The sequence below is a fragment of the Aquila chrysaetos genome, chromosome 1, assembly GCF_900496995.4.
Source record: "Aquila chrysaetos chrysaetos chromosome 1, bAquChr1.4, whole genome shotgun sequence".
NCBI lineage: Eukaryota > Metazoa > Chordata > Aves > Accipitriformes > Accipitridae > Aquila > Aquila chrysaetos.
In genome coordinates this window covers 1,088,066-1,109,372 of record NC_044004.1, presented here as the reverse complement: position 1 = coordinate 1,109,372, position 21,307 = coordinate 1,088,066, and the positions used below count along the sequence as shown (strand labels likewise).

The 21,307-nt window shown below is 51.2% G+C and overlaps 1 protein-coding gene across 8 annotated transcripts in view; it reads left to right on the top strand.

Moving 5' to 3' along the window:
• Positions 1–14,795, top strand: part of EXOC6B (exocyst complex component 6B) — a 310,232-nt gene extending 295,437 nt beyond the window's left edge. For 5 of the 8 annotated variants that reach the window (XM_030017649.1, XM_030017629.1, XM_030017639.1 and 2 more), the window contains 3 exons: positions 3,961–4,073; positions 6,201–6,212; positions 9,063–14,795. In XM_030017649.1, the coding sequence (XP_029873509.1) occupies positions 3,961–4,073; positions 6,201–6,212; positions 9,063–9,189 (252 nt within the window). In that variant the 3' untranslated portion in view covers positions 9,190–14,795. The remainder of the gene's footprint in view (positions 1–3,960; positions 4,074–6,200; positions 6,213–9,062) is intronic. The other 3 variants (XM_030017657.1, XM_030017619.1, XM_030017599.1) reach the window with 1 other exon arrangement.
• Positions 14,796–21,307: the final 6,512 nt, after the last annotated feature.

The following is a 21,307-nucleotide window of genomic DNA, read 5'->3' as shown; positions in this document are numbered from 1 at the left end:
AAGTTTAAACAGTAAAACCAATAAAACCACATTTATGTGACAGATAAATCGTTTCGAGACGGCTTGCCCTGAGCCGTCAGGCTTCCTCCTGCAAGACCTCTCTCCTACGGAGCACGACCCACGGCAGAGCCCTGCAAGCGCCGGCGATGCCCTGTGCCGTGCGGCAACCGGGGGCCAAAGGTGCCGGCCCCGGCTATCCTCGGACCTTCCTTGCGGGCAAGATGGATGTGGGCAAACAGTTGTAAAATACACAGGCTATCTGTCACTGTCGTGAGCCGGCTGGGGGGAGTCCGGCTCTCCCAGCACTCAGGGAAGGTCCAGCCTGGGGTGCGAGCACGTTTGGGATGGGGCTTACTTAGAATCATAGGATCATTTAGGTTGGACAAGACCCTTAAGATCACCGAGTCCAACCACTAACTTAGCACTGCCAAGTCCGCCACTAAGCCACGTCCCTAAGCACCATATCTACATGTCTTTTAAATACCTCCAGGGATGGTGGCTCCTGGGCAGCCTGTTCCAACGCTTGACAACCACTTTGGTGAAGAAATTTTTCCTGATATCCAGTCTAAACCTCCCCTGGCACAACTTGAGGCCATTTACTCTCATCCTATCCCTTGTTACTTGGGAGAAGAGACCGACCCCCACCTCGCTACAACCTCCTTTCAGGTAGTTGTAGAGAACAATCAGGTCTCCCCTCAACCTCCTTTTCTCTGGGTTAAACAACCCCAGTTCCCTCAGCCGCTCCTCATGAGACTTGTGCTCTAGACCCTTCACCAGCTTCGTTGCCCTTCTCTGGACACGCTCCAGCCCCTCAATGTCTTTCTCGCAGTGAGGGGCCCAAAACTGAACACAGGACTTGAGGTGCGGCCTCACCAGTGCCCAGTACAGGGGACGATCCCTGCCCTAGTCCTGCCGGCCACACTATTTCTGATACAAGCCAGGATGCCGTTGGCCTTCTTGGCCACCTGGGCACACTGCTGGCTCATGTTCAGCCGTCTGTCAACCAGCACCCCCAGGTCATTGGGCTTTCTCTCAAATGTGCCTGTTGCACTCTTGTAGCGATGCATGCAGCTGGAGCTACCTGAATGGCATGATGGATGAGAGTAAAATCAAAGAACCACAGAACGGTTTGGGTTGGAAGGGACCTTAAAGATCATCTAGTTCCAACCCCCCTGCCATGGGCAGGGACATCTTCCACTAGACCAGGTTGCTCCAAGCCCCATCCAACCTGGCCTTGAGCACTTCCAGAGATGGGGCATCCACAACCTCTCTGGGCAACCTGGTCCTGTGCCTCACCACCCTCATAGTAAAACGTTCCTTCCTTATGTCCAATCTAAATCTACCCACTTTCAGTTTAAAACTATTGCCTCTTGTCCTGTCACTACAGGCCCTGGTAAAAAGTCTCTCTCCATCTTTCTCGTACGCCCCCTTTCTATATTGAAAGGCCTCAATAAGGTCTCCCCGGAGCCTTCTCTTCTCCAGGCTGAACAGCCCCAACTCTCTCAGCCTGTCCTCATAGCAGAGGTGTTCCAGCCCTCAGGCCACTTTCATGACCTCCTCTGGACCCGCTCTAAGAGGTCCATGTTAAAACAGGTCCATAAAACAACTCACCCCAACCATCCCTTCAGGCCGATGCCAGCGCAAGGGAAGGTGTGGTGGTGGACCGTCAATGCCAGCAAAGCCCAGCAGCCTGGCAGCCCCGTGTGGGAGAACTGCGTTGCTTCAACCTGGTTGAGCTGAACTGAGTTGGAGCAGAGCTGAAGCAAAGCTGTGGGACAGGGATGGCTGTCGGACCGAGGGCTGTGTGCTGTCCCAGCCGCTCGTCACCTGGCCCTGGTGGGAATGGCAAGCATTGGCTTGAGCTCCTGAGCTGGAGAGCAAGGGTCGAGCTGCTCTAGATGGTCTTTCATCCAACTTTTGCTTAAAGATGTCCTCATGCTGGATTGGCTGTGCTCTTTCAGAGACACGCATGGGAGGTTTCTCCAAGCCCTTTCCTTACCGATCCTCTGAGCTCCTGCACAGTTCCCCAAGCCTCTGCTGCCCCCCCCCCAGCCTCCTTTTATAACACCTCGCGATGCTTTTCATTTCATCTTCTAACCCACTTCAAATCTTCGCCTTTTTATTTTGGTTCTTCTTTTGTCGCTTTCTTCTGGGGCTTTATTTCCACTCCCCATGAATGGCTACCTGGCCCCTCGGCGGTCCGGTCATGCACTTTCTACAGCAATAACTCATGCTGCCGTGCTCGTGGTTTGCCAGAGGCACGTTCAGCCCCCCCAGGGCCACCAGCAAGAGGACTTTGGTGCGTTGGCGGGGGATCTGATTTAGCCTGTACAACCACGCAGCTTCCCCCAGCAGCCGGCAAACCCGATAGAAGAGTTTTGGCCCCGCTGTGCTGTATGAAAAGAGCCTGTGAAATCATATTTAAGGTTGTCTCTTGAAGGTGCCCATTGGAAAAAACTCCTGCCAATGATGTTCAACTCGGGTTTGTAGTTAACACAATGGACCCGCCGTACAAAGCCGCGCGGGACCGAGGGCTGGAAAAGCCCTCTTAGGTCCCGGCTAATCCGTCCCCCCCGCCAGCCCGGGGGATTGTTCCTGACAGCTTGTTTTCTTTGCCCTGACCTACATAGTCAAAAAGAATCTTGTTGCACATTTTTGTTTTGTACCTTGAGGTCTCGGAGGAGCTAAATCCCCTTCTTGGCGGGGCGGGATGTGTTGTTAAACAGTGCTGGAGCCTCCAGGAAAACCATGGAGACGCGGGGACAATGAGCCCTCTATGGTCCTCTCTTGGCCGCGGGATGGTCCTCCTTCTCCAGGCTTCAGTGGTGGGCGCCGGGACGTGCAGACGCGGGCGATGAAGACGTCCACGGGCTTGGCAGCCTGTCCTGCAATAGAGTGGTCACAGCAGCTCTCCAAGGCAGATGGTTGGGGGGGGGCGGAAAATGCAGCCGCTCTTAATTAATCTGTTTCAGATGATGGAGATGAAGGCTGCATCTCATACGTCCTCAGCTGTGCTCTTTTGGGTAGGTGGAGAGGCAAGTCCTCGTAGGGGTGAGGAGGTCCTCGTCTGGGAAAGACATGGGAGCTCCTATTCGGGTTTTAAGGAAAATAAGAATGCAAAAGGTAGGGTGGAAGAAGGCATTTAGGAAACCTGGGCTGTAGTTTACTTATCCCTCATCTGAATCACCTGGGAGGGATGGGGTGCCAAGGGGATCCTTTGTGGAGGTGAAGGGCTTCAGGTGCAAATTTTGGGGGTCTGGAGCAAGGACTGTCACAGATGGCTGAATTAATCCCTTTTTTCCTTGCCCCGCATCTGGGGTCAGCCGTAGTTTCTGTAACAAACAGCTGAAAACCACCTGGGCCACCCAGTCTCCCCCAGCGTTCACCTGAGATAAACACCTGAGCTCCTGGATGGGTCCCACACCTCCCCAGGGAGCTCCCGTCATTAGAGATGCTTACAAAGCGCTTGGAAGACGTTGAGATGGAGCAAGCGCGATGAGAAAACCTTGTGGCGTGGTTCAAACGATGCCGGGTGTTATTTGGGGACAGAAGAAATTTGCGGTGGCTTTGACCCCAAAAGTGCCCTCCTGCCGGAGCTGAGGGCATCAGGGCGCTGGGGATCTTTGCCTCCTCAGCATGTCTCAGTCCTCATAGCCCCTGTACTGCTAGTTCACCCCAAAAATAGAGATAAGGTAACAGGAGTGTACTGTGGCTAAATTAATATAGCCGTACATAAATTAATATTAAATGTTAATAAAATAATAATTAAATATGAATAAGTTAATAATTAAATATTAGCAGAATGATATTAAATAAATTAATAAAGACTGCAAACCATTTTTTGTGGTTAACACCACCTGCCCAGGATCTTTGCCAGCTTTCAGATAAACCACCTGCTCTCTCGCCAGCTTTTAAAAATCTTATTTCTGTTTGTGTTTTTCTTTCCCGTGGCTGCTGCAGCTCCTAGATCTGTTCATCCAGTGGGACTGGTCGACGTATTTGGCCGACTATGGGCAACCCACGTGCAAGTATCTTCGCGTGAACCCGACGACAGCCCTCATCCTGCTGGAAAAGTGAGTGTGGGTCCGGACACCCGGGATAGTTTTCACCCCCATCTCGCTTTGGGCAAGTGTGTGTTTTAGCAGCTCATTCCATCACGTGCGGTGCTGGGACAGAGCAGCCTGGGGAGCAGGAGGCTCCTTGTGATCCAGGGAGCAAAGATTTCACCCCTGGGTGGACAGTGGGAGCTCAAATAGAAAAATCCTATTTTATCCCACTAACCTGAATTCCAGGTTTTGTATCAAAACGCATTGACTTGGCTGAGGGTCTGTCTTTTTGCTTCACTCTTAAGTAGAGTTTTCCTTGTCTTACAACAGACTTCCACTGTATCTCAAGCCCTCCAAATCATTTCAAATTTGCTAGCCTGCAAGCACATGTATCTCCCTTGTGTTGGATCCATGGAGGGGATCGAGCGCTAAAAGCCCAGCTATGGGACAGGGACAGTGTCTTTAGGTGGCTGTGTGCTCCAGGGCTTGCCCTTAGCAAGGACACGCTCTTTGATAAGGCTGAACGTGAGCCTCTTCGAAGCCTGTAGCTCATAGGCTTTGCACAGCTTCAGCCCGAGCCCTGGAGCTGTGCCGAGGAGCAGTGCCGGGACGCGCCGGGCGAGCACTGTGTGGCTTCTGCGGGGCTTTGGGATGACACCAAGGAGGCTTGTGCCAGTCCTACAAGCCAACAGCAAGGAGGGAAAGCCCGTGAGTTTGCTGCAAACCAAAAGAGTGGGATTTGCTTCGCTTGTAACCCCTGTAGCACGTGGGAGAGAAGTGCCACCAGTCACCCATCGTGCCTGTGGTAGGAGGTGGCCCAGGTGACCCTTTCTCTGGTAGACCTCCACACTCTCACTGGGAGGATCAGCCCTACTCCTGCCCCTTTGCTACCATCAGACCTCGCAGCTGGTCTTCCAGCTGATCTGACAGTGAAGTCACCTGCCAAAAATAGTAATTTTCCAAGCAGCTCAGGCCATGGGCACTCCAATTCTAAGTCTTGCATGGAGGAGCGGGCAGGATAAGGGAGCTGCAGTTAGATTTGGTTAGGTTTACTATGAAATCGGACCCTGAGGAGGAGTTTGAGTTGTTTTTGGGGGTTCTTCTCTTTCTCTGTTGCTTGTAGAGGATGAATTGACTAGTTTAGAGTTAGGGCTAAAACTTTAGAAGACCAGCCTTGGTGTGCTTCTGAGCTTTGGAGTTGCATCTGTATTATGTGTGGTCCACATGACCGTACCACCTCCTCTCCCGCAGAGGAGAATAGCTAATTTCACAGCAGCTCATGACATCCAAATGTTATCAATATGGTACATAGGGACTAAACTCAGGTAGTTGCTGTGTGTAAAGCACTTTTATACGTTACAGCACTGGATTTATATACATATTTATATGTGCTGTGTAATATGTTGTGTTATTTGCAACATATTCACAACCTGACATCGATGATGCAAAAGCGTGAAATATATTCAGAGCTATCAACAAAATGGTAAAATAAAGAGCTATCAAAAATCTGAGAGCTTGGACATGAAGCAGCTGGAAGAGCCAGGGAACTGGAAGCAGGCAGTGAGGTGGGATCCGTGGCAGTTGCTGGGAAGGCAGTGGGACAGCAGGAGGGCAGCTCCGTGCTCCTGGCCATCTTCCCCAGGTAGTACTCGAGCGTGCAGCATCCGTGCTCGGTGGTGGTATTAAAAAGCCACAAACCCCAGCTTGGCTTGCCAGCCTTCTCCCTAAAAGGGCTCTCATTTGAAGGGCAATCTTCACGTATCTGATTTGCTTTCCGGAGGCAGCCCCCGTGGAGTCACCGGGTTGGCACTTGCATCTCCCGCATCCTCGTGGCGTGGCATCGCCTGCATGGCATCGCCGGCATGGCATCGCCTGCATGCTCCGGCGGGCTCTGCCCTGTCCCCGCTTGGGCTTCAGGCCCTTTGGGGAGTCTCCGTGCATCATCCACCAGCTCCAGCTCCCCCGAGACTCTGCGCTGACCTGGCCGTAGCTTCAGGCACATCCACTCCCCTCTGCGCTCCGAGCCCACCTCCCCAGCCCTCTCCGTAGGCAGCCGAGCTTTGCCGACAAGGCGACGTGAAATTCTGATCCGCTGGTTCATTTTGTAACCTGTTTTCATCGTTATCTCTTTTCCTAATCACACATCTCTCATAGGATATCACGAGTGTAAGTATGCTGCTTGCTTGGGCTTTTACCCTCACCTTGCAGTGACTTTATTGTTTGATTTAAATGGAGCACTAAATGATCTAAATGCAAGCTGTCTTTGAAACGGTTCCCTTCGGTAACTTTATCGTCTCAAATGCACTAATTAGAGCTAAAAGAGGAGCTTTTACTCTGTTGCTTTTTTTTCTTATAGATTAATTTAAACAAAGCTTGGCTCTATTGAAAGTGGTGTTTGTTGACAGGGGTGGGGACAGCGCTGAGCTCTCTCTTTCCCTTCCTCTTACTTTTAATTCTTGCGCTAAAGCACAGGGACCACGTTACAAAACTGGGCTCGCTTGTCCCAGGGCTCTGCAGGCACACGCTTAAAGAAATAAAAGTGTCAATCCTCCAAAGAGCTGCTTAGCTGCTCAAAAGCATTGCCTCCCTCTTTCAAACCCGATATTCTTGGTGTCTGGATGCACTGCTTGAGCAGGGACCAGGTGCTTCCTATAGCCAAATGCCGGTAAAGAAACAGGCTGGCGTTTCTGAACACCTTTGACACCGACCACATTGTGTCGGCTCGGTGTTTGTCTGCAGGGCTGCGACGGCATGACCGGAGCCGGCGTGGTCTCCTCGAGCGGATTTGCAAGCTCAGCCTCTCCCAAGGATGCAGCCACTCCTGACGCTGCCTGGTCCCTGGCACAGCACAACCCACATTCTGCAGGATTTTGTGTCCTGTGGGCAAATTAATTCATTAATAATACTTAATAGCTTAGTGCCTCTACCTTCACATGTCTGAAGATACCAGCAGCTCCCATCCCCACCAGACACTCATCGCCAGTTAAACAGATCCACCTCTGTGGGTTTGTTGTGGGATCAGTGCTCTGACTGCTTTTTCAGCCTGATCCAGTAGCTTTATCCATGCAGCTCCCTTCAAATTGTTCAAACACTTGCAAAAGTTTTCTTACGTACAACATGTGTTACTTCAAAAACATTTCACGGAACCTGAACAGATCCCACGGGATCGGAGATGGCTCCGAGGATGCCCAGGATGAGAGTGCTCTTAGGGCAGAGGATGCTCTGCTGTAAATTCCCCACACGTTACCTGGGGGGGACTGCAGCAGGCAGGGATGGAGAGTGATGGGTACAGCTCTGGGTGGAAGTTTCTGAAGGTATAGGTTTACTTTCAACGCCTCTGATGTCCCTGCGTCGCCTGTGAAATAGAAACAGAGCTCTCAGCCCTCCTGGTAAAGTGCTTTGAGACCCGCTGGAGCTGTACAGCGCTGCCGGAGGTGTCCCGCGGGAGGAGGGTTATTTCCAAAATTCCTGACACTGTGACACCTCTAACCTGTGCGACTTGAAAACCCTGCTTCCTGTCGGTAGGATCGCTCCCTGGTTCTTGCGGTGGAGCAGCTGGCAACCTGCTTTGGTTAAAAAAAATAGAGAAAGAAAAAAAATAATACTTATTTTGCTGAATAATAGTGCTCCAAGCTATCTTGTTACTGTTGGGAAAGCAGCTCGATTGTAATCCTGTGTCTTTGGGCACTTACAACTTTAGCAAAACAGCCTTTGGGATAAAGTTGTTATCCTTGTTTCCAGTTCCAAGCTGGATGTTTTTGGGAACATTTCAGATTCCCTTTGGCTCTTTTTAGGAAGATTTAAGCATGAAAAAACTTAGATTTTTTTTTTTTAAATCAGTTAAATAAGTTTCAAGAGGTTTGATTTGCGCTCAGTTAACTCAAAAACCCCCTGGTTTGATAAAGTGCCAACTTCCCAGGGACTCTCAGCGCTGTGTCCCAGTCACTTTAATGCTTCATTTAGGTCCCCAAAGCCAAAAACACAGGCTTATGTGACTTGTCCAAAGCCATCAGCCTCTGCCAGATCTGATTTAGCGAGAAAATCATTTACAAATTGTGGTATTATAAAAGAGCGGTGCCGGCTGAGAACCAGCGGGTTGGATGTTGAGGCTGATTGATACCTTCAGGAGCTGTTGAAGGGTTGACCCTTGTAGGGTGGTTTCCCTTCCCAGCACATGCCCTGCCTGCGTAAAACTCACGCTTGGAGCGTGCAACAAGACCTGGTCCCCCCCAAAATACGCATCTGCGAATGCAAGCGTGCATGAATCCCCAGCTTTGCATGGCGGAGAGAGATGGAGCTGCACCAGCTTCACCTTCAGGTCCCATCCCACCACCCGCTCTTCTTGTCTCTGGCTTTTTGGAGACCTCTTGGAGATGAGTACGCCACTTCGTGCATTAAATGTAGTTTTAAAAAAGTACAGATCTCAAGAAGATTTTTATATTGGGGGAAACCAGTGCTGGATTCCTTCCTTTAATATAAATTACATAATATTGTATTACATAATATTGTATAATATTTTCAGTTCACAATGCCAAACGTTTCCAGCTGCCACAAAAGCTGCATCTCTTGGCCGCATGCAATGCACCATTTCAAGTAAGAAGCCTTAATGCTATGGATTTGATGCTAATTTTTTAATTTCCTCCTAATATTGCAGCGTTGTCGTTTATCACTTCAGAAGGTGACATGGGGATGTAGCAAAAGCTGTTTGGAAGGGGAGAACGAGAGGCTTTAGGGTTTCATGCATTGTGGCATTAGAGATGGACCCTACGGTGACATTGATTGGGATTTGCGGGGTTTAAAGCAAAAATGCAAACTGTGTGAAGCCTGCATGTGGCTTGGTATGCCTGTCTTTACACAAATACATGACAAAAACGGGGGCAGAGCCTTTAGATGCAGTCACCTCCTCTCTCTATCAAGAGCCTGAATACGGGCACTTTACATGCGATTCCTTCGTGGGGCTTGGGTGCAACACTGAGCAGCGATACCTGTGCCATAACCTGTTTCTGCTCTGCACAGGATGAGAGACACGAGCAGAAAAAACAACGTTTTTGCCCAGTTTCGGAAAAACGAGAGGGACAAGCAGAAGCTGATAGACACCGTGGCCAAGCAGCTCCGCAGCCTGATCAACAGCCATCACTCGTGAGGGGCTTGGGGACCTCCTGCCCGCGCCGGTCCCTGCACCGCAGCCTTCCACATGCCTGGACTTGGGATTCTTGTTCAAAGAGAATATATGTATTTTTTTATTCACCTGTATAGTATTCATGAAACCTACCCCGATGACAAAATGTTCCTTGTTAAACAATCCCGGGGAAGATAGGCAGCACTGCTTGTGAAGGTGGTGTCAGGAGTCTCCTATTATAAACTCCTATTTTCAGGGGTTTATAAAGTGACGGTAAATCCTGAAGCCTGAGAGAGAAGTTCACACCCAGACTATTTTCTTTTTTTTTTTTTATAAGCCAAATTGAAAGAATCGGTCTGACTTCCTTTTGTTAACTTATTCAGTTGCAGAACAAATGAAAACAAAAAATATAGGGAGGAGTCGTGGTTTCAGGTTCTTCTCGTGGGCTCCGGTAAAAGAAGCACACGTGTAGAAAGAGGGTCACCCGTTAGCTTGTCTTGCCAGCTTGCGTATTGGATTTAGGTAGGAAAAGAGGCAAACTGATTTCCCAACTTTTCTTCTCTGTTTCCTGGAAGGGCTGATTTCCACCTTAGGCTGCAGACGGCCAGAGCTGCAACCCTTTTGCACGTGTCTGTAATCGGCAGAGCCACCCCCTGAGCTCCACCTCTAGGACCTGCCGGTGTCTTTTGGACCTGCGCTGAATGTAGAAGGGCTTCGAGAGCTGCCTTGTTAATTAGATTCGGAAAAGGAGAGCCAGAAGGTCATCTGGCAGGGTGTTCTGCGGCACTGGCCTGGTACTGGGATGCTGCTGCTCTCATCTAGCACGGTCGGGTAGCAGGAGAGGAGGGATGCTCCGCAGGGATGGTGCAAAGGCAGACTGGGCTCTCCCAGTGTCCAGGGCACTCTGTTCAGGCTTTTTTCCTCTCTTTGCACCTCTTTTCCATGCTGACGTCCCATCTTCCCTCTCCTCCTGACACGGTGCGATGGGATAAAGTCCCTCTGCTTCCCGCGAGCGCCCTGGCTTGTGCTGCGCAAGGAGCAGCCCTGCAACCTCCCAGAGGTCCCCAAAGCGGAGGCAGCAGGAGATGCCCCAGGGAGCAGCATCGCTCAGCTCCCCCCAGCTCAAAAGTGCCTACGGACAAAATTTCCCTCTCTGCTCTGGAAGTGCTCAAACATCCTCCGCTCAAATCAAGGACAGCCTTTGAGGAGGACGGTAACGCTACCAACGGGACTTTAATCCCAGGGTTCAGGTTACAGCGAGAGGGAACTTTCACCGTTATCTTCTCATTACCCTTCTGACTCTAATTACTGCAGGTGAAAGCTTATCCAGCCAGTTCCCCCACCTCCCAAACCCTGATGTTAAAGGGAATTAAAATCTTCCTGGTGGATGTTGCAGCCCTGGCAGCGCTGCTTCAGCAGGGACCCGAGCCGTGCCTATTTCCTACCCTCGTTTGAAGGCAGTGGGTGCTCAGCCCTCAGACCACTTCTGGAAGCGGAGGGGTGCTTTGCTGACCTGCGGAGCAAGGTTCCTTCTCTTTCCCCTCCCTCGGCGCAGACTCCCGAAGCTATGGAGGGGCAGGACTCATCCAAACGTCACCCCATGGCATGTGCAGAAGGGCAGCAGCACTTGCTTGGTGCATTCAGTCCCTTTGCTCTCTGACCACGTGCACTTTTTGCTCGGTGTTTCTTGCCTGGGGAGCTCTTCTGACACTCAAGCTCTGGATACACGAAGGGGATAGTGCTTTATCTTCCCTCCTTGTTCCTCAGCAATACTTGGTTTTTTTGTTTTCTTTTTGATAAGGGTACGTGTTACTTAACCCTGAAAGTAAATAGGCACGTTATCAGCATTGACCTTCTGGGGCTGTTGTCCTGTCCCAGCAGTCTCCAGCCACGAGGACCAGTGGATTATTTTCGTTAAAAAGAGGGAAGAACCAAACTTGGCTTTCTGGTTCCTTGCTTTTTGGGGGGATCAGAGGTTACTTTCTTCTTAACGCCTCTTTGAAGTACATGTAAGAAGGATGGAGGGAAAAAGAAGCAGCTGAATTAAAGTTGGTGTTAGCGTGGCCAGGAAAGGATCATCTTCGTAGATACATCTACATATAAGCCAGTAAAGGCTTTCAGAAGGACAAGTGAAAATTAACTTGGTCCATTCCCCGCTGGTGACCTCTTTCTTGCTCTCCAAAACGCTGGACCTGGGTGCAAACCAGCCTGGGGGCTTCGCCACAGCCCCTGTGAGCCCCAGGGGATCCCCAGCTTGATCTTGGCATCCCAAAACCTGCACAACTGGGAAGGAAAAATTGCCCGGCTTGCCGGACTCCGATAGGAAACTCTTCTTCGCCAAATTGCTGGGGAAAGGAAGCAGACCGGGCTTTATGGTCCTGGCAGCGATGGGAGAGCCCTCAGCCCTCCAGCCAAGACGTGTCCCGTGAGCCGCAGGACCACGGGGCACTTTTATTCCTCCTCCCCGTCCCTCGGCAGTGCCACCGTGGGAGAGACATGGGGACGAGAGTGCGAAGGGGGTGGCAAAAGCAGGTGGGATCGGCTGGTTCAAGCATCAGACCTGAGCTCCTACCCAGATGCTGGAGATCAAAACAAAAACCCCAGCTACCCAATGGTGACAGTAACAGGGGAAGCTTCAGTCCACAGGGCACTTCAGTCAAGGGCCATTAAATAGTAACAAGCACTTTAAAATCCTTCAGAATCAAGCTGCTACAGATGCTGGCGTCATTGAGCATCAGCAAGCATGACAAATAAGGCACTCTGGCATTTCCAGTTTTTATTAGTGGGAGGATAGACTGTCAAACACAATTTTTAATCGCTTTTGTCAGCCGCTGGCTTTGCTGCCAGGCGAGGCGGCGCTTTGCTTTTGCAGGTTTCTCTCTCCTCCGTGCTAGGTGTGGGATGAAGGGAGGAGGAGCAGGCACCGCCGGGCAGCATCACCTCTGGTCCCCGAGACATGGGGAAGGGGCTTTGTGCTGCTGTCGGTGTGAGCGGAAAAAAGCATCCAGCTCCTGCTGCTGCCTTGAAACTCCGTTTTTTTTTCCCCCAAAGGGTGACCGCTATATTGCATTGCACAAGGTGTACCCTTATAAAAACCTCAAAGCAGCTGGGTCTTGGGGCAAGACCTTGTTTCACGTGCTCCAGACAGCTCCCAGCCTTCCCCATCCCACATCTGGGCTTTCTTTCCCATCTCCACCGAGCTTTAGTTAGAAGAGGAGCGACATGGCATTGCCATGCCTGCCCGGGATGGATTTCCTCGCTCCTTTAAGCTCTCCTCGGAGAGGCCGGGATTGGGATTCTGCAAACCGGCTTCTGGCGCTCAGGACTTGCTGCTGGGAAAGTCAAACTCGGCCAAGGGAAAGATTCAGCAAGTTTCTGATTTCGGGAGGTCAAGCGCCTAACCGCAAGTCACAGACCGGGATGAAAAATGGCATTTTGGTGCTCTGGTCCTAATTAACTTTTTGTTCCGAGAGATGCAGTTCCATCCCTTCAAAATAAAATTAATCTTTTAAACAGATTGCTTAAAAAGCCCTGGAAGACATTTAAAATCCCCTCTAAATCTCTTACTAATGATTGGTATCCTCCGATACGGATGGTATTGCTTATGAGGGAAAGGTTGTTGCTATAAATTTATAAGCGGGGTGGGAAACGGGGGCAGAACCCGCTGCTGTAATCGAAGATTTGCAACCCCCAAAACAAATAATGCTGCTATTAATGCCTCCATGTACATACATTGAACCTTCCTTAGGTTTTTTTTAAGCAGTGGCTGTAGAAGAGACTGGGTTATCCCCCACCTTTTCCCCAACCCAGCAAACATATTTCAGCACCAGTGAGAAAAAAAAAATATAAACAAAAAAGACAAGTTTGGCTTCCTGAGAAGCATCTGCACATCTTATCTTCTTTATAATCTTCAGGGGTTGTGCAGGCAGCCCGGGGGTTGGGAATAATTTTATATAAGGTCTCTAGAGTGCTAACATGCAGCCCAAACCATACCTATACATGAGGGGGATGGCCTCCATTAGACATTAGCGTGTGTGCATGTGTGTGTGAGAGAGAAGGAGATTTTTTCTGGTTTTTCTTCTTTTTTTTTTTTTTTAATTCCTAGGGCTGGAGTTCAAGTCAGATGCTCTTAGCAATTTTGCACTTTGTTCTACATCCAACCGCAACTCCAGGCTCTGCTGCGGGGGGGAGAAGCTGGCTGATGCTTTGTTCGAGGGGCTGTTTTGGTTTTGTTTTCTTAAAAATTGGCTGCTTTTGTGCTGCTACGAAAATGGATGTTTGGGCAGAAGGCGTGGGTGTTTGCATGCTGGCCCCAAACTGTTTGCAAGATGCTGGGAGACAGCGGGGAAAGCGGAGGCTGAGATGGAGCCGGGGCCACTCCGGTGGCATCGGCTGCTGTCGGCACCTCCTGCGCTGAAGCTGGTTTTAGGGTAAATTCTTTTACCTCCTGAGGTAGCGATGATGGGAAGCGGCAGGTGAGGGAGGTTTGCGGTAGGTGTCCCTCCAGCATCCCTTCAAACCGATATTCAAACCCCAGGCAGAGAAATCTTTGCCCTCGGTTGTTTCCTACCTCTCCGCCACACCCTAATTTGGCTTTTCTCTTTAATTCTGGGTTGGGTTTGGGGCTTTTTTTTGAAGCATCAAGTGGTTTGGAGCATCGAACCACCCTCCCACGCCCTTGGCTGGATGCATGTCCCATCCCTGGATGCCGCGGGGGTGCCGGGGTCTCTGCGCCCCATTTCCTACGGCTCCGTGTTTGTGTGTGTGTGTGTGTGCGCGCGTGTGTTTGTGTCCCCAGCACTGCGACTCGTGTGTTTGTCACGCTGCTGGGGAGCTCGAAGGGAACACAACTCACAAATAAATCTCATCGCAAATGACTTCAAGATGGCCCCGGCTCTGCTGTCGACCGGGAAAAAGTTGGGCGTTTGAGGGAAGCCACCCAAATACACTGTGTTTTGGGAGGGATTCACCCCAAAACCGCCGTGAGCTGTGACCTGGGGACCAGTTGATTGGCTTCATCTCCAAAACTGCTGCTGCTGCTCTGGTCTCAAGCCCCTCTCTTGCACCCCGGGGCCACGCGGGGTCCTTGGGGCCGGGCTGGGGGAGCTTTGGCCAGAGCCAGCACCCATCCCACCCACAGCTCCTCCGACTTGGGGGGAAGCACCCCAAAACCTCCAGGGTTGGGCTTCTGGAATCCGGTCTGCAGTGAGTTGCTTTCTGCCTTGGCTCATCCCTCTGATTTTATTTTGACATGAATACACACGCACATCCCCATCCCTCCCTGTCCACTGGCTGCTTGTGTTGCCTTTTCTCTTTTTTTTTTTTTTTGGGGGGGGGGAGGACATGATTTTGTAAACTAATGTGGTGAAAACAGCTTTTTTTGCACAAGTCGTTGCACAATAAGGGGAAAATTTAGTAAATTAGGTTTAACTTTAAAGGGAACTTTTTTTTTCCTTAAAACTCACTAGCAGAGCTACTGATTAAAAGAAAAAAAGAGATGGACTGATTAAAAAAATGGACTGCATGGTTTACAGGTTAAATTGCGTTAGAAATTAGCATGTTGATTTCGACTGTACATTTATCCTATTGTAACTTCTATTAAACAATACAGCATATAACTGTTTAAATAAGTGCCTGTGCTCACTGTGGCTGTGTGCATCGCTGCGAAGGCACTGCCTTTGCCTTCACCTTGCTGGAAAAAAAATCCTAAATCCCATAAAAGACAAAATTCAACATCTCTTTTGTACAACCAGCAAAGATTTGCTGCTGAAACACCCAGATTTACAGATTGTCCCACGGGGAGACAACCCCTTAACGTGCTCTGGCTTCCGCACCCCGTGTTGCATTGCCATGCTGTGAGCTAAAGCCAAGTTTTGCCTAATTTGGTGGCTATTTTAATTGGGTTCTACCATAAATAAGCATGATTAAACCCAAGTAGTTTGAAACCTGGAGTTGAAGAAGTAGCCACCTTGCTCTTATTGATTACATCTCGGTTTGCAGATTGGGAAAGTAATCCCGAGTAGGAATTAAGGCTTTGGAGGGCAGAGCAGAGATAATAGGCAGTTCATCGAGGCAGAGCGGGGGTTTCATTAGCTTTCTACGGGAAATCTTTTTTGCCTACTCACATTGTGTATTTTCTTTCATGGTATTTACCATCCTTTGCAATTTGATGATTATATTAGCATGTTGGGGTTTTGGGTTTTTTCTGGCCCTAACTGCGTTAGGCTATTAAATTCCCCAAATACCTCCCAGCCCTGGCACCGAACACGCAGTAGACTTCGGTTTCTGTAAGATGTTTGACTTGGTGCCACACAGCACGTTGATTAGGAAATCAAAGTGATATAAAATCAACATGACGTGCTAATTAAAAACTGGCTAACTGGGATATCTCAGCATGTAATCCTAAACAGAGGAGCAGCACTGGGGCATCTCCATGGGGCCGGGCGATGCTGAGCATGCCGGGCCGGGGGGCACTTGAGGGTCCTGCCCCCCGGTAGGGACGATGGTGAGGTTTGGTGGAAGGGCTCAGGTGGATGACGTGGCTTGATGCGTAGGAGTGAAGGCTTTAGGGAATGTTCCTGGGCTGGGGGACTCCCTCCTGGAAAGCAGCAGCTGTGTAAAAGGATCCTGGGTGGATTGTATTCCAGGAATTCCTCTAAAACCCTTTTTTAAGCCATTTATTCCTTTTGGTTTCTATCACGTCCCGGGGCAGGGAGTCCCCCGTGTTAATTCGGTGCAGTGGGGAGGAAAAGTGCTCCCTGGTGCTTGTTTCTAACTAAACCTCACAAGGGGCGTTTGCACATGCACATGAGGCAGAAGAGGATAAAAGGAGGATGGGAACCTCCCACATTTAATCTGTCCACCTCAGAATGTTCTTGGGTGCTGTCTGGTAATGGCAATTATGAACAAAAGGGAAAGTGCCGTCTCCTCTGACAGCAGGTCCAGGTGGGACCCCAAAAATGCACAAAGCCCCCCAAGCCCGGCCAGCCCACCCTGGGACCAGCCTGGTGTCTGCTCCCACGGGGCAGCTCCGTGACAAGTGCCTGGGTAAAGGGCTTCAATGTTAGCCCTGGTCCCCTTGGCCTGGTGTATTTTGAGTGCTGAGCCGTGCTAAGAGCAGACTGGATGCTCCAGGCTCAGGACCGTGCTACAGGGGATGCTCAGCCCCAGGCGGGAGAGCCGGAGATGTTCTGCAGCACCCACGGGGCTAAGACGTGGTGCAGTAGCGTGGAGCTCCAGTGGGAGATGGTGGGCAGAGATCTCCTGGGACCATCCCAGCCAGTGGAGCAGTGAGCTGCAGCCGCAGGTACGTTTTGGGAGATGGATGTGGGATGCTGCAGCGTGCAGCCGTACGCCAAAGACCGGGTGCTACAGTGTGGCGGGGCTCTGCCTGCACCTAAATCAGTGCACAAAGCAGGGCCAAACCTCACCACAGCTGAGTGGCACCCCAGAGCCACTCGGCTGTCTCCGTGCCACCAAGCCTTTCACCCCAGGTGTCCTCAGGACCTCTTGTGACCCCCCCCAAGCCCACGCAGGGGGCCGCCAGAGCCGCAAGCGTGTTGTCCCAGCCTTGGGGACAGGTTGCAAGCCCAGTGTTGGATGGAGGATGGTGCCGGGCGTAGCCCCATCCATCCAAGGAGCAGTCCCTGGAGCAAACCCTCCCCAGGAACATGCCCAGGCGTCTCTGGAGAAGAGCAAGTTGGGACGGTGCAGCCGAGGGGGCGAGATGCGGCCCCACACCCCTGCTCACACCCTGCCCTGATGCCATGTCACTGGGTAGGTGCAGGGAGCACGCTGTGAGCCCTTGGGTTGCTTCTTTTGGTTGTCCATGCCTCGCTTTTCTCATCTTTAAAATAAGAGTTTCTCATTCTGACATCTCCTGCGGGGTGCTGAATTTCTGCCCCGGGATTTAACATCTCTGCGCGGTGGCTTGCTGCCTTGGGTTTCCCTGCACAGATGGGACGGAGGCCAAGTGGCAAGTCTAGCTGGGTTATCGCCATCAGTACTGCTTTGTGGGGTCTTCAGGACACCGCAGTGAAGAAGATCCAGCACAGCCTTAACATGCTTGGACCTGGAGATGCTCCTGCTCTCTCCAGTGGGACAGGACCTCTGGAGGTCTCTAGGCCAGCCTCCTGCTCAAAGCAGGACTGTTGCTAATGCTAGATCAGCATGGCTGTGGCTTCATGTGACCGAGTCTCGAAAAACCTCCAAGGATGGACATCCCCACCTCTCTGGTGGCCTGTCCCAGGGCTGCACCCTTCCAGTGAAGACTTTCTTACTGTCCATTCTGAACACAACTCCCAGAGCGTGGTTTGCTGTGCTCGCAAGGACAGTAACTGTGGGCTTATGTTCAACCTGGTTGTCACTGTCACCACTAGGTCTGGTCCAACAGAGCTGATATTCAGCCACTCAGTTCCCCCCCTGACTGCTTTCTAGGGTGACACCAGGCAGACCATTGTACCGGGGGTGCTGAGCGTGCAGAGGGATGACTGTCCTCTATGCAGGACATGACGAGATGGCAAACCCGCAGCTTGATGCAGGCATCTTCCAGTCCCAAGCCCTTATTCTGTCCCTTGGCAGCTCTATTTCTGGGACTGCTGAAGCTGGCTCCCTTAAGGAGGAAAATCCCATGGGCTGGAGACAGGCTCATCTGACAACTTCACTTTCCTGCAACCTCAGCCAATCTCATCAAGGAAGGAGGTTAAGAGGTAAAGCAAGGTGAAGGCAAGAAGGGACAGAGACAGGAGGAAATAAATGCTCAGGAATATCTGTTGAAAAGTATTTGTCTGGCCTGCCTCGAAGAAAATAAGGAGGGGAAAAAAACCTCCCTGCTTGTGGTTGCTTGTGGGTTTGGGATTCAGCTCTTTGGAAAACGGCTACAGCAAATGCAACAAGAAAGAAAACCTTGTTGGGTGATCTCTGAACTCTGAGTCAAGGTGGTGGCTGCAGGCAGGAGACTGCAGGGGAGCCAAAACCTTCCCAACCAACCCCTAAATTGGTTGAGCACCAGATAGTGATGGCCCAGACATCCCCTTCTCTTCGTTGGCTCCAAAGATTGACTAGGTCGGATGTAGGTCCCTGCACACAGGCAGGGGAATATTGCCCAAAACACCTGGGCTCGCTCACATCAGATCTCAAAGCTGCTGTCTGGGAGTCTGCTTCTTGGAGGTGTTGGGCTGATCTCATTAGGTCCTGTGGTGTTAAATTGATATCAGTCGTGTTTAAATCTGCCCTGTGAACGAGTGAGGGTTTTGTTCCTGGACACCTATTTGGAAGCCTTTCCAGCACCTCACTTCTCGGATACTTAAAAGTCTTTGTCCCGTGTCCCGCCAGTGTTTATCTGAGACCAGTTTGCACTTGCTTGCTTTTGCGTTAGCTCTTTTTCTTCAACTTTATTAGCTCTTTCCCCTCCTTGGTGTTGTCTCTCTTGATACAGGTAGAGAGAGAAATCACCCTGTCTTCTCAGCTGGGGTTTTCCCTGCCTGGCAAAGCCCAGGGGCTTTAGGCTCCCTGTCCCCCTCCATTTTCTGGTTGCCATTTCCCATACGTGTTTCCATCTCCCATGCATGTTCCCATCTGGGCCTCTCTGTGAACACGGTGGACCAAAAAGTTGCGTGCTGCAAGCAGCTGCCAGGACTGACACATACGCGGGCATTAATGCTTCACTGTCTCAACTGGAAATGTCTCAGCAGATATTAAACGCCCTTTTTCAGTGCTGCGACAGAATTTCTTTGTTGTACGCAGTGACCATCGCATCCAGGTCTTTCTTCTCGTTGGCCATTTTGAGGTGAAGGGCTCTTTGCTTGGTGCATGACCCTGCACTTTGCTCTAACAGCTCTCACCCTCCTGCCTTCACTCTGCTCATCGTGGCTGTTCAGTTCTTCCCAGTTGCCATCACCATGATCCCTGTCGGCAGTGATGTTGTTGCGTTGTGGAGGGTTTGCCAGATTTCTTCTACCATGGGTCAAAACCAGTTCTGGCAGAATAGGGAAGATTGTGTGAGATGGATGAGAGAATATGGCCATCTTCAACAGACTTCTTCCCACCTCTGAGAGCAAGGAACGAGTGGGCAGATGGACACTGGACCAGAAGGACCACCAAAGTTTGCAGGACTGAAGAGTTTAAAGCAAAAGTGGAGGAGGAAAGCTGATAGAGACAGCTGTCATCACATGCCCAGAGAGCACAGGTGAAGGATGTTGTTAGAGCAGATAAACAAGTATGAGAAGGGAGAGGAGCAGATAGCCCAGAGATAGCACGACCTGCGATAAGGATGGGTGAGGGAGATGAAGCAGCTAGGGAAAGGATTGCCCCTCCCCTGGCAAGAAGACTGGATGAAATCCAAGAAGAATGAGTACAGAGGATTACGTACAGGGGAAGAAATGTGGGCAGGGAGACACAGGAGGTGGTAGCAACCGGATTTGGGATGTGAAACTGGGTCATGCAGGGAGTAACAGGGCAGAGCGGTGGCAATGCCAAGAGAGGGCAAGGATGGTCAAGCCAGATGGCGAAGGCGAGGGTGGTGGGAGCATCGTGCGGTGATGCTGTGCGATACGGAAGAAGCAAGATGGGACTGCTTGGGGTAAACAGGACTTTTCTCCTTTCCTCCTTGATGCTTCCTTAGTGTTTTGTCCAAACGCACCGCAGTGCATCCGATCCCCAGGTGGGACCGGCCGGCATTCCTCCTGGTGACAGCCCCTTCATCTTCGCTCTGTGCCGTGATTATGAGGCCCACGTGGCTTCGCAGCCCTGCTAATTGCATTCTGTGGGGCAGTAATTGAATGAAGGCTCACGAGAGCCATGGATCAAAGGCAGGCGCCCATCAATATCTGCCTGCCCCAGAATCCGATTAGCAGGGAGAAGGCATAAATCACGGCTGCCCCTCCCTGACCCAGCAATACTTAATGCAGGTACGGCGCCCAGGCCGGTGTCAGGCAAATCTGATTTGCTCACGAAAGGTTAAGCAACACCGCGGATGAAAAATTATTGCGATGCCGTGTCTTCTCGGCAGTCATTCATCTCCGCGCCGCTTGCCGTGGGATGGAGGGGCTGCCCGAGCAGACTTTGGGAGATGATTACTCAACGTCGCTGAGACGTGTGAAGTGTTAAAGACCCCCCGGCAGGGCACGGGGCAGTCGTTTGTATTCATTAGCCGGCCCGCTGCAGATGTCGGCTCACTCTTTGAGGGGACGCAGAGACACACGCTTGCTGCCCGGGTCCTCACTTACGGTCCTCGGTGAAGCGGCAGGACCTGATTTCTTCTCCCTTGGTGGCCCCGGGCACTTGTTGCTCCACCGTACAGGGGACTCCCATCTGAGGAAGGCGATCCTGTTTCTCCTCCATCCGCAGTGCTGGTAACAAAACCATCCCAGGGGGGCCAGGCAGCCACTGCCTGCGGGGAACGGGTCGTGTGGAGACCTGGGAAGAACCTGAACTTCAGGCTTTTTCATTACTGTCCCATTTTTAGGCTCAAGCTGCGGTGGCCCCCAGGACTGTGCAGAGTATAGGGGATGCTCTACAGCCCCATCCCACCACTGTCATTTGCAGCTCTGGTAAAGTTTCTCCACCATGAAGTGCAAAAGCCCTGGCTGAAGGCAGCACTTGGCTCTTCTCTTCCCCAGATCTTTGGCACTGAGCTTTCACTCTGCCCTACCAGCCTCTCAACAAGCCAAAGCCACGGGTTTTCCAGGGCAGAGCCTGGTGGGTGACTGGATCTCTAGGTATGTTTCTGTTCCCATCTGTCCAAGAAAGGATGGGCAACAGCCTCTAAGCTGTCGTGTTTGGACAGGTCTTCTCTACCTTCCTGCCTTATGCTCTTCCACTTCTCCACAGCATCATGATTCGGATTAGAAGAAACCCACAGAAGAGGGGAAAACTGTCCTTCAGGAGAATATCCTTAATATTGCCCACGCTGAGGGATGGACCTTCTGCAAGGCCAGCAGGCAGTGGCTCCAGCAGCGGGTGCTCGTCCCTCTCCCGCTCACTGGAGCACAGCTTTGGGGCTTTCTGAGGCAGTGAGATTTCACCGGGAACCTGATATTTATTGTCCAAATTTGCTTTTGGTGGGTATTAGACACATACCAATGGACTGTAAAGAGGAAGACCCTGGCTGACGTTCCCCCGGGGTTGAGATATGAGCGTAACT